This window comes from Streptopelia decaocto, assembly GCF_964273445.1.
Source record: "Streptopelia decaocto genome assembly, chromosome: 5".
In the NCBI taxonomy this organism is placed as follows: Eukaryota; Metazoa; Chordata; class Aves; order Columbiformes; family Columbidae; genus Streptopelia; species Streptopelia decaocto.
In genome coordinates this window covers 18,567,131-18,586,794 of record NC_138659.1, presented here as the reverse complement: position 1 = coordinate 18,586,794, position 19,664 = coordinate 18,567,131, and the positions used below count along the sequence as shown (strand labels likewise).

Below are 19,664 nucleotides of genomic sequence, written 5' to 3'. Positions count from 1 at the left end.
TAGAATATATTTAACTACTGAATTTTTGGGAAAGTGTAATACCACTCGGAAAGTTTTCTCTTTATTTTTCATAGTTACGAGTGCACCACTTCTCTAATCTACTCTGTAATGAGAAATAGTACTTTTATATTTTCTTAGATTTACTACAGAAGCTAAAATGTGTTAGAAGTGGTTTTCCTGAAAATATGGATGACATGCTTTATGAAGTTACCTCTATGGGAATAGATTTTTGGAGAAGAATTACTTACCTTAAGGAAATACATATGTTTTTCTTCTTGTATGTATCATCCTTGCCTGCATTTTTCTTGTGGAGCAGTTCTAGATTGCAACATTTTGAATACTTATGTTGCTAAGTGTTGCACATGGGTCCCTTTTCTCTTTGTATCAAGTACACTGTACACTAAGTTCTGGTCTCTCAACAAACCCTTCCCTGCTTGTCTCTCTTCTGGCTGGTACGGAGAGTTGCATCTGCTTTCAGTTGTGGTCCTCAGGGGCTTAACTGGTTCTTTCTGAGTCTTCTTACAAAAAGCGTTGTTTTAAAGTATGTATAGACAGACTTACATGATCACAAATGATGCAAAAGGAGTCAAAGAAGTCAAAAGTCACAATTTATGTCTAGCAATGTGTGCGTGAGCTGCAGCCTCACAGCGGTGCGAATGCACGTCTGTGAGACGCACTTGCCAATGCTGTGGAATATTTAGCAAAGGAGTTTTCAAGCATTACTGGCACGTGTGAGATGTACGTCTGTGGAAAGTGTCTGTCCTGGATGCAGTAGGCATAGGAAGAAGTGATGCTTGTATGTGCATATATCTATTTACACATGCAGCGTGCGAGCTATTTTATGTGTGTGCTTAACAACCTCTTACTACTATGCTTAGTTAGAATTCGTGCAAAGCATTTGTCCCCAAAAGTCTGTTAGAAAAACAAAAAACAATCCCCCCCCAAATAAATAAACAAACAAAAACAGCAAGGGGAAACTCAGTAGTTCCTCAACTGGCTATAGCAAGAGCTATTTCAGAGTTATTCTCATCCTCTCACCCATAAAATCAGCAGAAAATTGGCCTAACATTGCTGGATCAGATGGGGTATCTGGGAGGTAATCCTCAGGGAAAAGAAGATTCAGTCTTAGTAAATCTGAAGATAAAGTTGCAGAATTGGATTATAGTTTCTCTTTTTATTTCTAAATCAGTACCCTTTTGTTTCTTCCTTTGCAGCACTTGTGAGAAGTTACCACAAAGATGTGTCAGATGCTGCCTGAGCCTAGATCCAAAAGCAGAAACACACATAATCTTTGAAGAAAGCCCAATCCCTGACTCAGATAATTATCATAAAATCCCAAGGCTTTTTATATGTGTTAGGGTTTGGTTTCAGAGAGTGGAGGCATAGAAAGAGTATAGTAACCTTTCTTTTTGAAGCACTAGTCACATCAAATTTTCTTACTAATTAAATGTATGGCTAAAATAACGAGTTAAAAGCCAGTAATAACAACTGTGAAATGCAGCTCAAAGCAGTTGGACAAGTCTTGGAGGCGTATAATTTTTGCTGAACGTAGCACTGAATGTTTTTCTTGAACTAAGAATATTTTTTTAAATGTTGGCTCTTTTTTGTTTTCATGAAGGAGCATTAAGAGCATTATCCTGCCTGTTAGATCACATGAATTCAATTATCTTCTCATGATGTAAATACCCTTTCACGATATGAAAAGAAATGTTGTTATACCTGTAGTTCAGTGAACTGGAATTTACTTCAGACTTTTTTTATTATATCAAATGAGACCCAATTACTATGAGAGAGCCCTAATAATATGAAGACAGCAATCTGAGCAACACTAAATTATAGTTGCAGGTTGCGTATCTGTTAGCATGTCAGGACATGAAAGTAAGTTATTGGAGCAGTGGCTCTTGTTGCTGGTAGGTAAAGGTTCTCTTGTGAAAGCTGTTCAGCTCCGTTGGCACCTCACTGAGATGTGGAGATAGTAACCATCTTGTGACCCCAAACCCCAAGCTACTTAGAGCCAAGTTTTTCTTAATTCTGAGATTATGCTTCGATCCTGATAGTGATCTTTTAAAATTGCACTTGGAGGTTTTGCTGTTGCGATATAGTACCTCTTTCCTGGCCACAGCTCACAGGTTGTGCAGTCAAAGCAACTATAAATGGTACAAGTGACTTGGGAAGTTCTGAACAAGAAATAGGAGATAAGAAACGGAACTAGACACAGCCAGCGGCCAGCTTGTATTTCCTGAGGTTTGGCCAGTGCGTAAGGCGGGATCGCTGCTGGGTGAGGCAGCCCCGCTTTCTTCTCTCCACAACTCCCCACTCCCTGGTTTTTCTTCCTTTTTTTCTGGCACAAAACCAAGAGTTTTAGGGAACTGATCTAGTTGACACTGAGCTGGAAAATTCCAGACAGTTGGTTTGATCTTGGTCAGTTCCCTCATGTGGTTCAGTGTGCAGCTGTGGTGGAGTCTGTACTGATGGGACTGAAATGATGGTCTGGGATCACCAGCAAGCAGCTGGTAGTGGGAGTGCAGTGGGATTGCTTGTTTGCGGAGAAATTTATGCTTGAAATGTTTATGGACATATGACCTTAGATTTGCAAGCTCTTTGATTTTTTTTGATTCTGTACAGTTTCTAGTGGTTTTTAGCAAGTAATTTATGAATTACTTAACATTGAGTATTTGATATCTGTTACTATACTTACAGCTCCTTGAATTTGACAGAGATCATTGTTGATAAATAGTTACTTTCTTTTTTGTAATACTAAATCGGAATAAAAATAAGAGATCTCTTACAGTATAGGTACTGAGATCTTCAAACTCCTTGTGTATCTGGGCATTACACAGATGCGTTTGATTTAAATACACAGAAAATAGATGGGAAAAAAGGTCTCTGCTTTAAGTAACTGTATTTATTTGCTTTCAAATTTTTGTAAATATAGCATCTTATCTCTTGTTTCATGTCTGCCTTCGAAGGTTCTTGTTCCCTATAGTAGATGGAGGAAGATTCCTTGTGCAAAATACGTACATTTCCATAAAGAATAGCTGCAGAATCCTCTCCAGATGTTCTTAGTAGCAAAGAGTTGTGCTTGTTCAATGCGAAGAATCAAATGGCTACTTTTTAAAACTAAAATCTCAATTGCATTAGAATGAGATGAAAATAAGGTCTAAATTCAGTTGAGTTGATTGACAAGTTGAATTTTGCGGTGCATTTGAAATGTGTGTTCCACTGTTGGTTTAACATCTGGTCGGGGGTGAGGGAGGAACACTGGCTTTGGTCTCCAGCTCTGTGTGAGCAGGACAGCAGCAAACGTGGGTGCAGCAGTTGCCTGTTGAGTGGAAGGGTTTGAAATCAGCATCAGTGACGTTCCCCTTCCAATAGAGCTTCTATTTGCAGCTGTAGACATATGTAGGAAGATGAAGAAGAGTAGGAACTTCTGTACTTTGCCAAAAGTGGAGAACCCTCCAGTTCTGCTGTAAAACTTACCAATCAGGGTGTTGCTTCCTCACAAGGGGAGGAGGAAGGGCAAGCACCGAACTCTTCTCTTTAGTGACCAATGACAGAACCTGAGGGAATGGCAGGAAGATGTGCCAGGGGAGGTTCAGGTTGGACATTAGGAAAAGGTTCTTCACCCAGAGGGTGCTGGAGCTCTGGAACAGGCTCCCCAGGGAGGTGTCACAGCCCCAAGCCTGACAGTGTTCAGGAAGAGAGTGGACAACACTCTCAGACACATGGTGTGAACTGTGGGGTTGTCATCTGCAGGGACAGGAGTTGGACTCAATGATCCTTGTGGGTCCCTTCCAACTCAGGACGTTCTATGATTCTATAATTCTATGGTTCTGACTGATCAGGCGGTGCTAGCAGTAGAGACTGAAGTGGGAATCTGAATATGTTTCCCAGACCTTGGCTTCTCAGAGGAATCCCAGCAGCTCCTGAGGTAGCCAAGAGGTTGCAGTTCCCATCAGGCAGTGTCCCCTGCGGGTTTCTCTGTGGTTTACTGGCCCTGGCCCTGGCACTGCCATTGGCATGAAGATCTGCCTGAGCTTGCCCAGGGCACGAGCAGGGGCTGGAGACCCCCAGGGCACCAGCCCAGCGCTGCCTGGCAGGAGATAGTGGTTCCACCTCTGGCACCCGGACGAGTGCTGCTGCTGCGGCTCCGGTGCGTGGAGGCCAGTGCGGAGCTGTGCGTGTGTCCTTGATACAGCTGAACGGTGGCACCTCAGGAAGGTTTTGTATCACAGGAGATTAAAAGCTCTGGAGGGATGAAGAGCATAATTCAGTTTTTGTTTGAAAGGTTGTGATTCAGGTCATTGTGTTAGATGTAGATGTTAATTGTAGACTTGCATATAGCCTGAATAATGCCGATTGTTTTGGTAGTTAACGTTTCGTAATAAATTAATGAAAGCTTTAAGATATTATTGAAATGCTGATTTTTAAATGGCTCTGAACAGAAAAATATTCAATGAGCTAGCTCTTCTAAACTCTGAGAGTACTTCTTATGTTAGTCTCCTCATTAAAATTACAAATAATGCTTTTCTATACCTCATAGAGGTCTATGTTTTCTCCTTATAATTTTGCATCTTTTTTTTTTCCTTGAATGGAAAGAGGTTTTATATTACTTCATTTCTTCATTAAATTAAAATTTGAAAGTAGAACACATACTTAAAAAATAAAATACTCAAAGGTTAAGGAGTTAAATGTGGAAGTAGTTCAGTACATTATAACCTGCCACCATATGTAAAACAATAAACATCTAGTTTCATAAATATGAAATAAGTCTTTTTAAATAATCCAGTATCTTCCTTAGTTTTTTAGATACATTTTTGCACTTGCCTCAAAGCTTGACGCTAAGCTGACCCTCTCTTTAATATTAATGTACTCTGACTGTAATACTCTGTTCCTTTGCCTCTGATTAATGCTGTCTGTCAATTATTTACAGATCCAGTGGTACTGTGGAAGTTCCCGGAGGACTTTGGAGACCAGGTTGGAAACATGAGACTGAACTTTTTTTTATGTTGGAATAATAATAAAAAAGCTCTTCTATTCAGCCGTAGAGCGGCAGATGCTAATGATGGTGGCAAGGAAGTCTTCACCCAACTGGTGGCTTGGTGATTAGAGCCCGTTTGTGACAGGAATACGCAATAGAAGTTGTAGAGCACTGTGTATCATACTAATTCTTTTTATCACTTTACTTTTGATACAGACTATTTCATAAGCTGTTTCTGTTGGAAGTGTTGGGTTTTTATCTGTTGTAGGATTGAAAATACAGAAAATTTATCAAAAAAACTGCCAAATGTAGATGTTATAAATTGTGTTAACAAAAAACACCAGAACAAAAAAGTTGAATAGCTGCCCATGTATGTCCTTTTAATGTCAGAACTTGTGCAACCCATTCCTTTTAATCCTTTATAATGTGAAATTGTATATATTTATTTAATAACATTTTAGAGATACCTAGCTGTTTGCTTGGAAAAAGAAAATCCTCAGACCCTTCTAAGAGACAATGATCTAAACTTGCGGATTTTGAAATCATGAAAATCCTACTTTCTGTAATTAATCCTCTAATTTTATACATATAGGACTGATGGATTATTTCAGTTTGTGGTGATAGCAAAGCTATTAATTGGTTTGGTTGTCTTTGCTGTTTGTGTGTTGCGGTGGTGTGTTGTTTTTTTTCCCTACTCTTCTCCCTGGACTATTTTATTAATGTTACTAATATTAAAATTTCATGAAACTGTCAAATTTTATTATTTCAGCAACTTTTAGATTTGTTTCTTTCATGGAAATACTTTTACTTTCGTAAAGAAAAATACGTAAAAATACTAAATAGAATAAGTATCTCTGACTCAAAGTCTCTCTTTTCTTTTTAAACTGATACTGAGTCAAACACATTCTTCATTGGTAACATCACCACAATGGATGGTCTTGAGCTATTTTTGTACAGTAGATCATGATAAATTGTTGATATTTTTAAAAAAAATCAATAATACAAGCTTCTATAAAGACAGCTATAAGGTGATTCATGATGAAAGGTATAAATATACAAACATAGAAGGTAGGATGACTGGTTAGGGAATAGCATCAGTCAGAAACGTGCAGCTTGTAAGATAGTGATGAATGGTACATGAGCAAAGTGTGTTGTTATATGTTCTTAGCTAGACATCCAGCAAGTTTTCATAATTTTCCTGGCTGCAGAATGATCATCTTCATTGTCATTTAAATTCTTTTTTTCTAGTTTGTTTTGTTCTTTTTCTTTTCCCTAAGAAAGACTCGATCTTGGTGGAGGAAAAAAAAAAAGAAAAATTATGTATGAAGAAAAATGGGAGATTATTCAGTAAGTCGAAGGTTATTCAAAGAACAGCTGGTGTGGAAAAATGATTAGAAGGTGAAAACCTGCTAAAGACTGGAGGGGAATCACACAAAGATTCAGTACGTAATCTGTAAAAGCCAGAGTCCTCAGGCAGCTCTCTGCCTTTGGCTTTGCAAAACCTGCACCTGCGTGTTGTGTCTCAGCAGTGCAGGGGATCTGGTGTTTCAGGTAAATTGTGTATGTTCTTGGGAAACAGTAGGTTTTGATCCCCATCCTTGCAAGGGAAAATTTGCTATTAGAATCACTGGATTTGAACAGAATATACAGCAGCTTCTCTAGCAACCCCCTGAGCCAACCAGTCAAGTGAAATCAGCACAAGCCTTCTGTGTGCATGTATGTGTGTCTATGTTGAACTCGGTAGGTTTGGAGACCTGAATATCTACAAGATTTATTTATTTATTGAAAGTGAGATCTCCCTAAAACTATCAAGGCTAATTTCAGTGAAAGTTTCTGAGGAGAATATTGAGGAAAAAAAAAATTTAAAAAGGAAACAAAAAAGAAGAAAAAGAATATTCTCCATCCTATTTTCCAGTCATTTCTATTTAAAATGTAAAATGTGTGAGTTAGATTTTTGGATGTATCCCAAAGAATCATCTTTCCTAAAATCTTCAGGGCTGTCTGTTTGTACAGTGATGTGATAACACTGGGCAAAATATTTTCTTCTCTTCCTGAATTTTTCTGCAGTTTATCATGTCACCTTTTTGTTGCTTTCATAAGGCAAAGTAAACTTGTCTAAGCCATTTTGATATACAGGGTGTTTCAAGAAGATGGGCCCAGTTTGAATTCGCTGTATCTTTGAAACTGGGTGCCTCTTTTTGAAACACCCTGTGTTCCTCCTGCTTTCTCACATTTGTCCTGTCAGTATGCCCGAGCTTTCCAGTGCTTCCTTATCCCTAATTTTCTCTCTTCCCATGGCCTGCCATTTTCTTTTATGCTGGGCACAGTTCTTCTTTCAGTCTTTCTTAAATGTCGGCTTTCTTAAATCTTGTTTTTCAAAACTTCCCATCTGTTTTGGATGGGATGTAGAAACTACAGCTGATTAGGACAAAGAAAAGATTAGTGATTGGTCATAATCACTTACATGCAGTCCATTAAGAAAAGGAACTGTGAAGGTGCACTTTTGGTACTGCAAAAGAATTTGCAGTATTCATTGCTGATTTCCTTATCTGCAGGGAAACCATTGATTTTTCTATCTGGTGATTCTTCAGATGCCAGAATAAGAAGGAAAAGGGAAGAACACAGAAATGGGGGAAGAAAAAGAAAGTAATGCTTCAAGGCAGGAAAGGATTTATTTTTTTTTTAATGGTGGGAGTAATTAACTTTATAGTGACTCTCAAAACTATCAATTAAACCATGAACTCATGCCAGCTAGAAGTCTAAGTACAAGGAACCACACTACCATTTCAAAGAAAATATTTAGAAGTACCCCAAAAGCCAAAAGAACTAATGTCTTTGAGACAGCAGAGCTACGATTCACTCTTGTACTTAATGCTATAAACATGAGTTTGACAATGTTGAAAATGTCCTGAATAATCTCAGCACCATAGAAATTTGAGCATATACAGCTGTTCTATGGTTATCCTCACAAACTTACATCTGAATGAAGAAGGGGTTGCAGCCATTTAATGGAATTCTTTGTTGTTGTTTAAAATATATTATGAATGTATATGCCTATAGGCTCTGTCTTGTAGTATGTTCAAAATTCCCATTGTGCTCAGTGACATTTTTATGATAAAAGGTGCGTATGTTTTTAATCTTGAAATTCCTATTTTGTTTATTCAGACTGGCTAGACTAGAGTTTAATTTCAGCCTTGCAAGCTCATTTTCAAATGGAGATCTCTACAGGGAAAGTAATAATGATATGTTATCTGGAAAAAAACCCCAGCAGTTTAAAAAATAAGCTATTTCTGAAGTCCTTTAGAGAAGCAACCCAAATAAAACCACCACCTTTGCTTCCAACATGAAATACTTTACCTGTGTGAGAAGAAAAAGTGTATCTGTGCAGAAGGTGATGTGATCCTGTGAAACTGAGATGTGCTGGTGCTAGCTGTCTCCTTGTGGCTGGGGAGTTAGGACAAAAGCGCTATCGGTTCCAGGTGCCTCCAGTATCCCTCTGTTCATAGCTGTTCTAGAGATAAAAGTGCTCGGGCTCCTAGGAACTTCACTGGGTTACAACATTCCTGGGACAGGGAGTAGTCGTCGGCACAAGTGACAGGTGAGAGAAGGGTGCTGGCAGAACATGAAGGTGTTGGTGGCTCTGCAGAGCTGCTCGCTGTGGTGTCTTCACCTCTGAAGCCTGGCAAGTCTAATGTTTCTTACAAATCAGTCATATCAATTCTATTGGATATTATTTTTAGCTGTGTAAGAATTCAGTTGCTTTTCAGTCTGCTTATTGGCCCAAGGTGATTTCCATGTGCAGTAAGTCCCAGAGTACATGGTGTGTAGAGAAACAGATCTGTGGAATACTACTTCTTCTAATCATGTAACTATTTCTTTCTTTGGTCTGCCACTTCTCTGCTGGTGAAAAACATATTGCCAGAAAGACAGTACAAATGGCTGATGTGGTAGGAGATGGTCTTACTAGAGGTCCCTTTAGTAACATGAAATATGAGAAGGGATTGTTGGCTGAAGATGTGGGTTAAGAAAGATTTGAGGCTGCAATAGATTGTTAGTTGTGTTGCAGATGTCATGCTGTCTTCTCTCACTCTCTGCTTTCTAAGGCAAGGAGACTACATCTGCTTTTTCATGCCAGGCTTTTCCCAGACCCCACAGATGAGTAACCAGTAAGGAACATTGCATCCAACATGACGCATCTCTGCTGTTTTCTATGAAGTTACTGTAACACCCTTTATGCCTCGTATTTTATATCATAACATCTGTTTTTTACTTTTAATGCATCTCATTATGCGAAAGTCACCACTGAATTGTGAGCAATAAAGGTTGCTCCTTATCCTGTAGTGACCCAACTACTAAAGCCTGATGTTATACATGTAAATCTGTCAGATTTGTGTGAAATTATTTGTATATATAAAAATACATAGGTACACATTAAATCCTGTGAAGTGCTAATATGTTAGCCCTCCCTCAGCAAAGCACTGATCTCACACTTTACTTTCAATGTTTGTATTAACTGTGGAAAGTTAAGCCTGGTTTAAATGAATGTCTGATTGGAGCTGAAGTGCTTTTTTTTGTGGGATGGAATATTTAATGGCATGGGTTGTGCCATCAATTAGATAAATGAGGTCAATATGAAAGAGATTACATTATTTTTTAAAAAAGCTTTAAATAATAGCTGAAGTTTTATTTTTAAAAAATGATCTGAAGAAGCAAGCTAAAGTGTGATGCCTGCGTCAAAATGATGTGTGGAAGGCAGTTGTGATGGTTTGTATTGCTCTGTGCTCTCCTGGAGGACAGCAGGAACCCAGGAGGTCCGAGGCCGCTCACAGTCTGTTCAAGGCTGCAGCCATGTTCTGCACTCAGTGGCTTTGTTCTTTTATTCCGATGAGGCGTTAAATACACGTTTCAAATGTTTATGTTAACTGGATAGGGTCTTGCTTTGGTGCTTTTGTTTCTATCAGTACATCTTAAGAAGGGTTTTGGGATTTTGTTGCTTGTGTGTTAATAGGTTTGATTAGTATTGGGTACATTGTTATGAGAAGGGAGGAATCAATCTAATGAGATCACTAATTTTCAAATATATTTTTGTCTAAATGTTACAGGTTATTGTTTGGTTTAATGATATTTATGAATCCATGTGTAACTTTGAGGAAAACAGTTAACCCAGGTCAGATGTTGGCAACTTTGTGCATTGCAAGTAAGCTTCATCAGGTTAAGATCACTTACTGTGATTTCCTGACACTTTGTCTTTGAAATATGCATTGTTTTTACTGAAGGAAACTGTACGAGTAAGGCATCAGTGCTTTCCATCTATGCAAATCACAGTTGATAGACGATCTGCAGAAAAACATTCAGAGGTGTATTTGTAGTTGCTCACTGTGCTGTGTGAACAGAAAAGATCTCTCCAGTCCTGATAAATATTCTGTGGAATAACTGCCCACCTAGAGATGCTGGGAACACCCAGGATCACTGAGACCCGTACATCATTCAAGATACAAGTATCTCAGGATGCATTCTCAATGATTTTTTTTTTTTTAATTTAATCCCAACAGACACAGAATAAATATTTACTTTGAGACTTTTATTTTTAAAAGCATAAAAGCCTAATACTGGTAACTCGGAACTTGAAATTCGAAGACAGGTGGCCACCTCAAATATGCCTGTTTTCAGGATTGTGGCAGTTTTGTTTTATAGAGCTTTTAAGTTAAAAATGTTGATCAGCATATGGTACTGGCTACCCTCATCTCTACCAGCTCTTTTGTTATCTTGTTATTGTTATAGGTCTTAATGACAGTTGTAAGCCATAGTTCTGGATGCAGGGGTTAGTCCACCCTGGGGAGGAGAGGGAGAAACAGCAGTGTGGATTATGGAAATATGAATTGATCTAAAAAGCAGCTCTCTTGTAACAGAATGGGACTCAAAGAAAGACTGGGGAGAAGCTGGTGAAAAGACGATGGAATATGATGTGAAAATGATCATTTGAATGCTTTCCTTTTCATTCCCAGCTGCTGTGTTCTGGTGAAAAGGCATGCATTTGTATATCTTAAGGCTGGGTGAAAAAGGGCCAGATGAATGGAATTGCTTGTTAGATATGTTTTCATTTCGAGTAGAATAAATTATGTGCATTTTAATAGACTGTATGCATATGTTAGCTATTTTTTTCATCATACAGCTGTGATATTGGGGGACTACATTTTGTAGAAATGTTCTATTTGCTTAAATGAGTACAGTATTAATATTTGACTGTCCTTCGGATATTCTGTATCAGCTTATTGAAAAGAACTGTTAGTTATTTGGCTTGTTCTGCGGACTTCAGTGATGTGCCAAACCAAAGAAGAAAAAATTAACTGATGGCTGAAACAGTGATGACAATCACTTGGAACGTCTTCCGGAAAGACTGCCAAATTGTCATGTGTGATGTCGCTGTTGATTGACCTCAGCTGCCCTCAGAATATTCTAGTCTAATGTCACCCAGTTCCTTATTCCGTGCTACCTTATACTTTCTCATCTATTTCTTAGTACCTTCCATCCTGTTTAGTCTTTGATACGTTGCCTCTGTTTTATTTCCAGCATTGCTCTCGTGTCTCAAGCTTGCCACTGCTCTTTGAGGAATATCCGAACTAGCTCAGACTCTTGTTATGTTTGGTACTGGATGTAATATTCTTGAACCCTGTGTTTGGTTCTTGGCTCTTGTTCTGCCTTTCTTGATGGGAACTTTCTGCAGAACTGGGAGAGCATTTGAGGCACGTCAGTTCACTGTTACTGATACAGATATTTGAACTGTCGCTTCAAATAATATATGTTTTGTTAAATAAAATTACTTTCTTTCAAATATTACTTATGTTAGGAAATGGCCTGGGGTCAAATGTCATAATCCAAATATGATGAAATCAAGGAACCAGGGTGTTGACTGCCGGAGAATGAGACTTGCTGGGACTGAGATAGGATCTGGAGTGGCCGAGGGCTTTGCCGGCAGCAAGAGCAAGGCAGGGGCGGTGAGTCCGATACAGCTGGAGGGGCCAGACTGCACGGTTTGGGATCTTGGACAGGGAGTAAGTGAAAGTGAAGCAGCTCCAGGCAGTTAATCAGGAAGGGAAATACATTAATCCATCAGAATATAAATATTTCTGGTACTCATCACTTCTGTGTGAGTTTTCAAGGCATTGAGAACTACTTGGCAGGTAGACTATTTGGTCCTTCCTGAGCAGGGGTGTCTAGATTCTGTTTTTTGTGTGAGTCTCTGTCTGTCTGCAATCATTAATAAAAGCACAGTTGGTTACAAAAGATACACATCTGAGAAATAACCTGTCTCTGAAGTTACAGTGTCTGCTTATCTCTGGCCTTTGTCCTTCACTAGGTACTAATGGCCTCTATGAGGTAAAACTTACTGGGCCTGTGCAGCCCTAGCGCATTGGTTCTTGAATTTTAGACTCAAGTCAGGAAGAGGGAAGACCCCTTTCACTGTGTAGCGATATCCTGCTGTAGGAACAGGATTTTTGTTCATTTTTCAGTAAGTGTTGTAAATACTTGAGTTAGATTTGCAGCTGTCTTTCCTGAGCTTGAGCAGGTTCGTTCTGGATCGAAGTGAAGCGGTTGAAGCTCTTCCTGCCCGCAGTGCTTGCGCTGCCTGCTCTGCCGAGGGGACTTGCCTCCCTCTCAGCTGCTCACAGTTGGCTTGTGCTGTTTCAGAGGTCTGAGCTAAGCTGATCAACTTTCTGCTGAAGTGGCTGACGGGTGCTCACGTGCAGAAACCCCAACGTGAAATTGCTGCGGCGTAATCTCCAGCAAGGATGCAATAGCAGGGAGCCAGAAGGTGTGGAGAGGTTCAGCCGTAGGCAAAAGGAATGCACATTGCATATTTCCTTGAGAAATAATACATCTAATTTTATGTGCATTGCTTTTTATTCTTTTGTGGTAGTCATCTATGTGCATCTGGTAACATAAGGGATATGTGAGCGCTTTAAAATTATGCTTGTTTGGTTCGTCCCTGCCCCTCTTTGCTCTTGGAGTTTCATCTCCCCTTTTTCAACACTGTTGATTGTATTTGAATTTATTACTAAAAAGCTATTACTACAAGTAATTCGCATTGAGGTATGTTATGGTAAGGTTTAGAATTTGACTTATGCTACCTTTAAAACAAGAAATAAGTGTTTCTTTTATTAAAAAATCACAGTTAATTATAATTATGAAACTATAAACCTAGCAGGTTATGTAGAAGCTGATTTCCTTTCTCAGTTCCTTTTCTTTGGGCTATAGATTCTTCTAGCTCAAGAAGCTCAGCCCATACACATAGTGGGTTTCACTGCCCTTTACACTGCGATGTGGTTCCCAATTTCCCCTGGCACACCCGTGCGAGCTGGCACGCTTCCCCGTGCATTTAGAGGTGGATGGGCCCTAGTCAAGGATTTGGCTTTTGGACTGTCTCACCCTTATTTATCTGTATAGCTCACTCTCTGCTACAGATATTTTCTCTTGACTTGGCACCCAAGTTGTTCATTAACTTATGTGATGCTTCATTTATTAACTACTTTTAAGTTTCTGAGTGACCAGCAAAATCAGGATTTCATCATAGCAGCATATGCTGTATGGTCATTTTATGAAAAAAATCAGTGGAAAGCTCTGGTTCTGGAAGAGCATCGCTTGACTTTCTAAGACACAGTTTCTCTCCCCAGCCTGAGCAGACCAATTTTTGTGTATAAGCAGTCTGCAGATTTTGTGCCAACCTTTCTGTGCACATCAGTACTGGATATTTATTGAGCAAGACCAATTGTTCAGTAGAAGCTTTCTAGGCAAGGAATGACTACTGTTTACAGGCACTCTCTGCTTCAGGACTTGCTTTTTAAGTAGCTAGTACGGTACTTCTTTCTTATGATTTAGTTCACAAAAAAGGGCAATTTTTTATGTCGTACTCGGGCTGTTGTTCCCACTTTGACTGTTGTAGTCAGACTATAATGTTTGTTTGCTTCTGCTGCTGCAGTGTGCCCATGTCAAAGCAAAATGGTTAGAAAACTGAGGGAGCCAGAAATTGTGAAGTGCTATTTCAAACAAGGTGGAATCTTTGGTGTAGTGTGTTTATTTTGTTTTGGTTTTTTGTTTTTTTTTTTTTTTTTGTGTGTGTGTGTGTGTTTTTTTTTTTTTCTTTTTTTCCTCGTCAGCGTGCTAAACTATGTTTTACAGAAAAATCCGGAGATTTTACTGATGACACTAAGAGGAGATTTGAAAGAACCCCAGTAGCTGTCAAAAATGTTTGCTGGTTGTACCTCCAAAAGTCTGGCAACCTCTGATCACCTGTATGGAAAAGACAATGTGGTGTCATGTGTGGATAAAACCATTAACTCATTTATAAAGTCAATCCATTTTGCTGTTTTCTCCCTTCTAAATCAAAAAATTTCTTATCCTTTTCTTGCTTCTGGCCTTTCTTTCTGGTTTCCTGGGTGCTGCATGTTGTGGGTCTTCTGCCTTGGCTACTTCCATCAAAATTGAAGTTGCTTTTTTTGGTTTGTTTTTTATAATTAGTACTATGCATAGTTTGAAGGCTCCAGTGACATGCTAGAATTTATGGAGGAAAAAGATTTTGGAATACATTTGGAGCAAAATATACTTGGAGTTCAATCTGAAATGTATCGATTGTCATCAAGAGTAGAGTATTATGCTTGAAATTTTATTACTTTTTTCAGTATATTTCATTTTTATGGAAATGCGGCTATTTATTAGTAGAAGCATACTTCTATAGTTAATTTTACTTCAAAAAATTTCTTTCCCTGATGATTGAGAAGAATATTCAGGCTAACCATGAGGAAGAATTGTTTTACAATGGGAGTGGTGAGACACTGGCCCGGGTTGCCCAGAGAGGTAGTGGATGGTCCATCCCTGGAGACATCCCAGGCCAGGCTGGACGGAGCAAATATTGAATAAGCAGAGTTGGGCATGTTCCAAATAGTCTCTTTTCTGTCCTGTGCTATCAGAGTATTCCAATGTGGAATAAAAATCTTAACAGGTGAAACAAATAAGAACCAATTTTAATATGTGTTTGATTTTATGGTGGTTATTTTTTCACCACTGGAGAAGCAGCATCTGAACAGGCTGTGCAGGGAGTTCTCCATGTCACTGCATCGTCACTGGTGTTGTAAGCAGTGGGAAATCTTAAGAAGTCTTGACTGAAATAAATATTTCTGCCCTCTTAGCTATGCAGGATGACACATGGATTTTAATGTGTCCTTCAAAGGCTTACATATTTGGATTTTGAAAGTGATGTCTACCTTACCTCTAGTTTAAAGATCATAAATATTCTCCTATTTTAAAAGTTAAATATTGCCCACATAGTAGTCTCAAGAGTGGAGACGGAAGAGCGTATTTCCTGTTTTTCCCAGCACTCTGATATTGCCTGGGGAATAATGGTGTCCCTGACAGAGGTCAGGGAAGTAAGGGAAAGCTGTTCATTGGTGCAGGGAATACAAATATTATATGTTTGCTAGAGCTATATGGGGAAGTATTATTTCTCTTCTTTTTGTTTGCCTTACCAGTAATGGGGTGGGTGGCAAGAATTCCATCTACACTTCTTCTTCCCAAGGAAATTCCCATTAGAATAGCATTGTCAGTTTTTGTTTTTATTATGAGTTCCGGGAAAGTTTGGGGTTTTTTCAGCAGGTAAATTAACTTGTACTGAACTTCACATGATTTTAACAATTCAGCTATTTCTAACAGAAATTGTTATTTTAAAGTGAACTTTGGGTGCTTATATGCTGACACAAATCTGGCTGAAATATGCTTTATTTTTAACTGGTTACGTGATGTGATTCAGGAACAATTAGACAAATAGAGAGTCCAACATTTTATAACTTGGTAAAAATCTGATTTTTTTAAAAACTTATTCTGTGGCTGTCTAGGAAAACTTAGTTATTCTTCAGTCTTGCAGGACAGTGAGATTAACAATGCCTTATAAAGTACTTGGGGCTAATTAATACATTTGTTCATTTCCCATTGTAAGGTGCCGTTGAAAGATGCTTTAAAAGCAGTGAAGTCTGCAGCACCAGCCGTAGTCTGCTGTACAGGGCAGGAGCATACTGTATTTATTTTTGTGTGTATTTCATGTGCTGTTAGTTCGAAGTGATGTTGCAACGATCATCTGTAAGTTCAGTGGCAGACACAGTCCTGCTGCCTCATCAGTCTCCGTGATCTACCTGCGTTCCCATTGCGCTGCAGAGCACAGAGCAGCCAGACCGAGCTACCAACCATCTCCAGCCGCCTGGCTGGCCGGGCCGGGAGGGGAACCAACCTTCTCATCCTTCCCTCCTCCCCTGAGGCTTGTAACTGGGAGGTGGCCAAGTGGAGAAGAGACAGGGTGCAGGAAGAAATGAACTCTGATTGCAATTTATTAAGTGATCTCCTCCTCTTTCGCAAGTATTCAACTCCACATTTGTTTTAGACAACAAATAGTGCTCTGAATAAACTTTAGAAAGATGAAGACATGACACTTTTGAGAGATCAGGCCGCCTTCTCCAGGGCTTGTTGTTTAAACATTGCAAGCAACCTGATTCTTCTGAATGTCAGTCACAGGGTGTAGAGCCTCGCCAGTTTGTGTGTCAGCCAACTAAATGAGCATCAAAAATTGTTCTCAGCAGCGGAGTAGAATTTGTGTTCAGTGGATCAAAACAGGTAACGATTGTAGGAATGTGTACATGGCTCATCTTAGTGGTTTTCATTTTCCTTGAATGCATTTCTGAGAGCTTCTGCTACACGGTCCAGAATCACCTTCTCCTTTAGATGTTTGTCAGGGATGTAGGAACTCCGAGGTGTCAGTGGTATTTGTATAGAATTAGTTGTCAGAAAACACAGCACTAACCACAACTTACTCTGTGAGCTGGAAAGAGTCAGTCTGTTTTGAGGGAGCTGTGGTTGCACAAATTTTTTTTATCTTCTGGGAATAGAAATATTGCAAGAGCTGGAGCTTAGAGAGCACACCTATGGGTCTGTGTTTTGTCGCCCACACAGCACTGAAACTCCTGTATCACACAGTTGTGTTGCCTCTAACATTTCATATCACGGCAGCAGTCACCCTGGGGCGTTATGGAGCAGATGAAATGGTGCTATGTGCATGTGACTTTCATGAGACTGCCTCATAAACATGACTAGAAGGCCAATTGGTAATTACTATTAAATATCAATATTTCTCTGAAACAATTTCAGAGTGTTCTTTGTAGTTTGCCTTTAGAACTAGAGGAAGATTTGAAATATCCAAAGGCAAAAATGCAGAAGGTCAAGTACTGGTTGTGTTTCTTTGCAGTATACAAAGTGGGACTCATTGCTGAGTCTGGAAAACTTTCTTGTTTCAAGTGATTCATGAAGGTTGGAGAAGGGTGTTGCTTGTGTTGCAGAGAGCTTGGTAGAGTCACGTAGTTGTACAGTTCTGCTTTGCAGTCTCCACAGGTAGCACTGAGCTCCTGAAAATTCTAAATATGTGCACTGTATTTAACAAATGTGGAAATGCTAATTAAAATATTTTAAACTGGAGATTTCTGACTTAAAAAAAGATTTTTAAAAACAATAAATAAGCCATGTAGTTTAGTGGTTAATTCTTGCAAAAATGAAGTTCTGTAACCGTAAGGTACATATTTATTTACTTCTTCAAAGAGCTTTGCATCTCCAACCTAAACCATTTGCATTCAGTCGCTGTATTCTTATTTTGCTCTATGTGTTCAGAAAGCAGCTGATTATTTATGTATTTATAACCCTACAGAACGAGGGGTGATCACTGAATGATGCACTTGGGGGAGAGGCACATAGAGGTTAAAAATAGTTATGGAGGCCTGATAATGACTTCCATACTTTAGACCTTTGGATTTCTGTGAATGTAATCTAAGATTAATTTTTTTTTATTATTCAAACCATTTGGGCCTTTATTGTAGCTACAATTTTCTGATGAGATTTTTAGCAGAGGTAAGAGCTAAGTCTTTGAAATCCAACTGCAGCTGCTGACTCCGCATGGGTCCCTGCTGTGGGTGTGCGTGGCTTCAGAGGAAGGAAAAGGAAGAGTCAGCGGCGAGGCCGGAGCTTGCCTTTTCATCACCTGTTTTATGTGGCAGCATCAGAATTTCACCTTCGTTGAGCCGTAACGATGAAGGGCTCAACACTGCAAGATGCTAAGCAGCCTGGCTTTGATTTAATAATGGACCTAAATCTGTGCTTAACTTTAAGCATTTAAATATTCCCACTGAAGTCACTGGTTTGAGTCAGAAATACCTGTCATGACAGTCTTAAATCTCAAGCAGACCTCGTATTTGTGTGTTTGGACTGGCACAGGGTGACTGAAAAGTATGGTAAGGAGTGGTGAAATAGAGTCCTCGTTGAGGAAAGATGAGAGAGCAAGTTGGGTCAAGAGTGAAGAAGAGGGGACATTGAGGCTGGAGCTGGAGGTTTGAGTAGGGAAAACTGGTAAGAAGAACCAAAAGAGAGACCTGCCATCAAGGGTTTCAAGAAAAGACCTTTAAAGGGAGGTTAGTGGGGAGAGGAAGTTCTAGCAAGAAAAAAATAGAGTTTTGAAGGACAATTACAAGCAATAATAAAATAGAATAGCAAGTAGCTTTTGTCAGATGAGTGAAAAAAACCTGAAGACTTTAATAAAGTAGATACGACAAAGATAAAAGACTGACAAAAAAAAGGATTTCCTCTTTCAGTGAAAAGGAGTGGGGAAAAGGACCTCACAAAAATAAGCTGGAGAAATAAGAGAAAGGCAAAAACTAGAAAAATATTGTTACTGAGAAAGAACACAGCTGAAGAAGTAAAAATAATGGGGAGGAAGTGCAAAAGCATTTTGTAGTGGATGACCATGTATTTGTGCTTCTGTAACTGATATTTCTTGAGCTGATTTTTGTCTCAAAACAGAACACAGAGGTGAGAATAGCTAGCTACCTATTTGAGCGCTAGTTTATATGAATGATTTTGGTAGCCTGGTCCGGATTATGTAATTAAATGATTCAAATTATCTTGGTTACTATCTATTAGGCCGTTTCTTTGCTGGGTATCCTGGCATGTCTCTGGAATGGACACGGTGTGACTGTGTCTCAGTGCGAGCCTGTTCCCTTTCTCTCCAGAGATGCTCTTTCCATAGGTAGAACTTAATTTCTGTTGATTCCTCACATCATCAGGCCTCATCTACACAGAAAAAGGTAACCAGTTGAAATGCGTAAGTTGAAGTGAAAAAAGCCATTTACACTTCCGTAGAGACACATTAATAAGTTGATTCTGTAATATGTGTCGAATCTGGTGCAATTTTGCCATAGAAGCAGCTCATGTACCTTGTGCCAGCTGTAGTGAGATCCAGTTGTGTCTTGTTCAGGTGGAAAAGGAACTGAGTATTCTCCCAGATCACTGTGCTCTGCCATGTATACAACTTTGTATATTTACAGATACGCCTCTTTGAGGTATCTTTGTTTTCATTTCAGAATAGTAAATTAACAGTCAGAACCTCATATGTGCTTGCTTTTCTAAACCAATACAGTTTGTATGAATCTGTGTGATACTGTCACTCTGCCTTGTTGGATGAAAGTATGAAAAGTGAAGTGTAATGAAATTCTAACTTCATTAATTTAAGAGAAACCTGTCAATTAGCTTAGTGGGGTCAGACTGCCCACTTGTTTCTGGCAGGCTCTAAGTGTGCAAAGTGATGCTGAGCTCAGTGTTGGTG

General features: G+C 39.2%; 1 protein-coding gene across 5 annotated transcripts in view; it reads left to right on the top strand.

The window, feature by feature from the left end:
- The window catches only part of DENND1B (DENN domain containing 1B), a 156,106-nt gene that overhangs the window by 34,296 nt on the left and 102,146 nt on the right, over positions 1-19,664 (top strand). For all 5 annotated transcript variants that reach the window (XM_082052745.1, XM_082052746.1, XM_082052743.1 and 2 more), the window contains exon 3: positions 4,934-4,977. In XM_082052745.1, the coding sequence (XP_081908871.1) occupies positions 4,934-4,977 (44 nt within the window). The remainder of the gene's footprint in view (positions 1-4,933; positions 4,978-19,664) is intronic.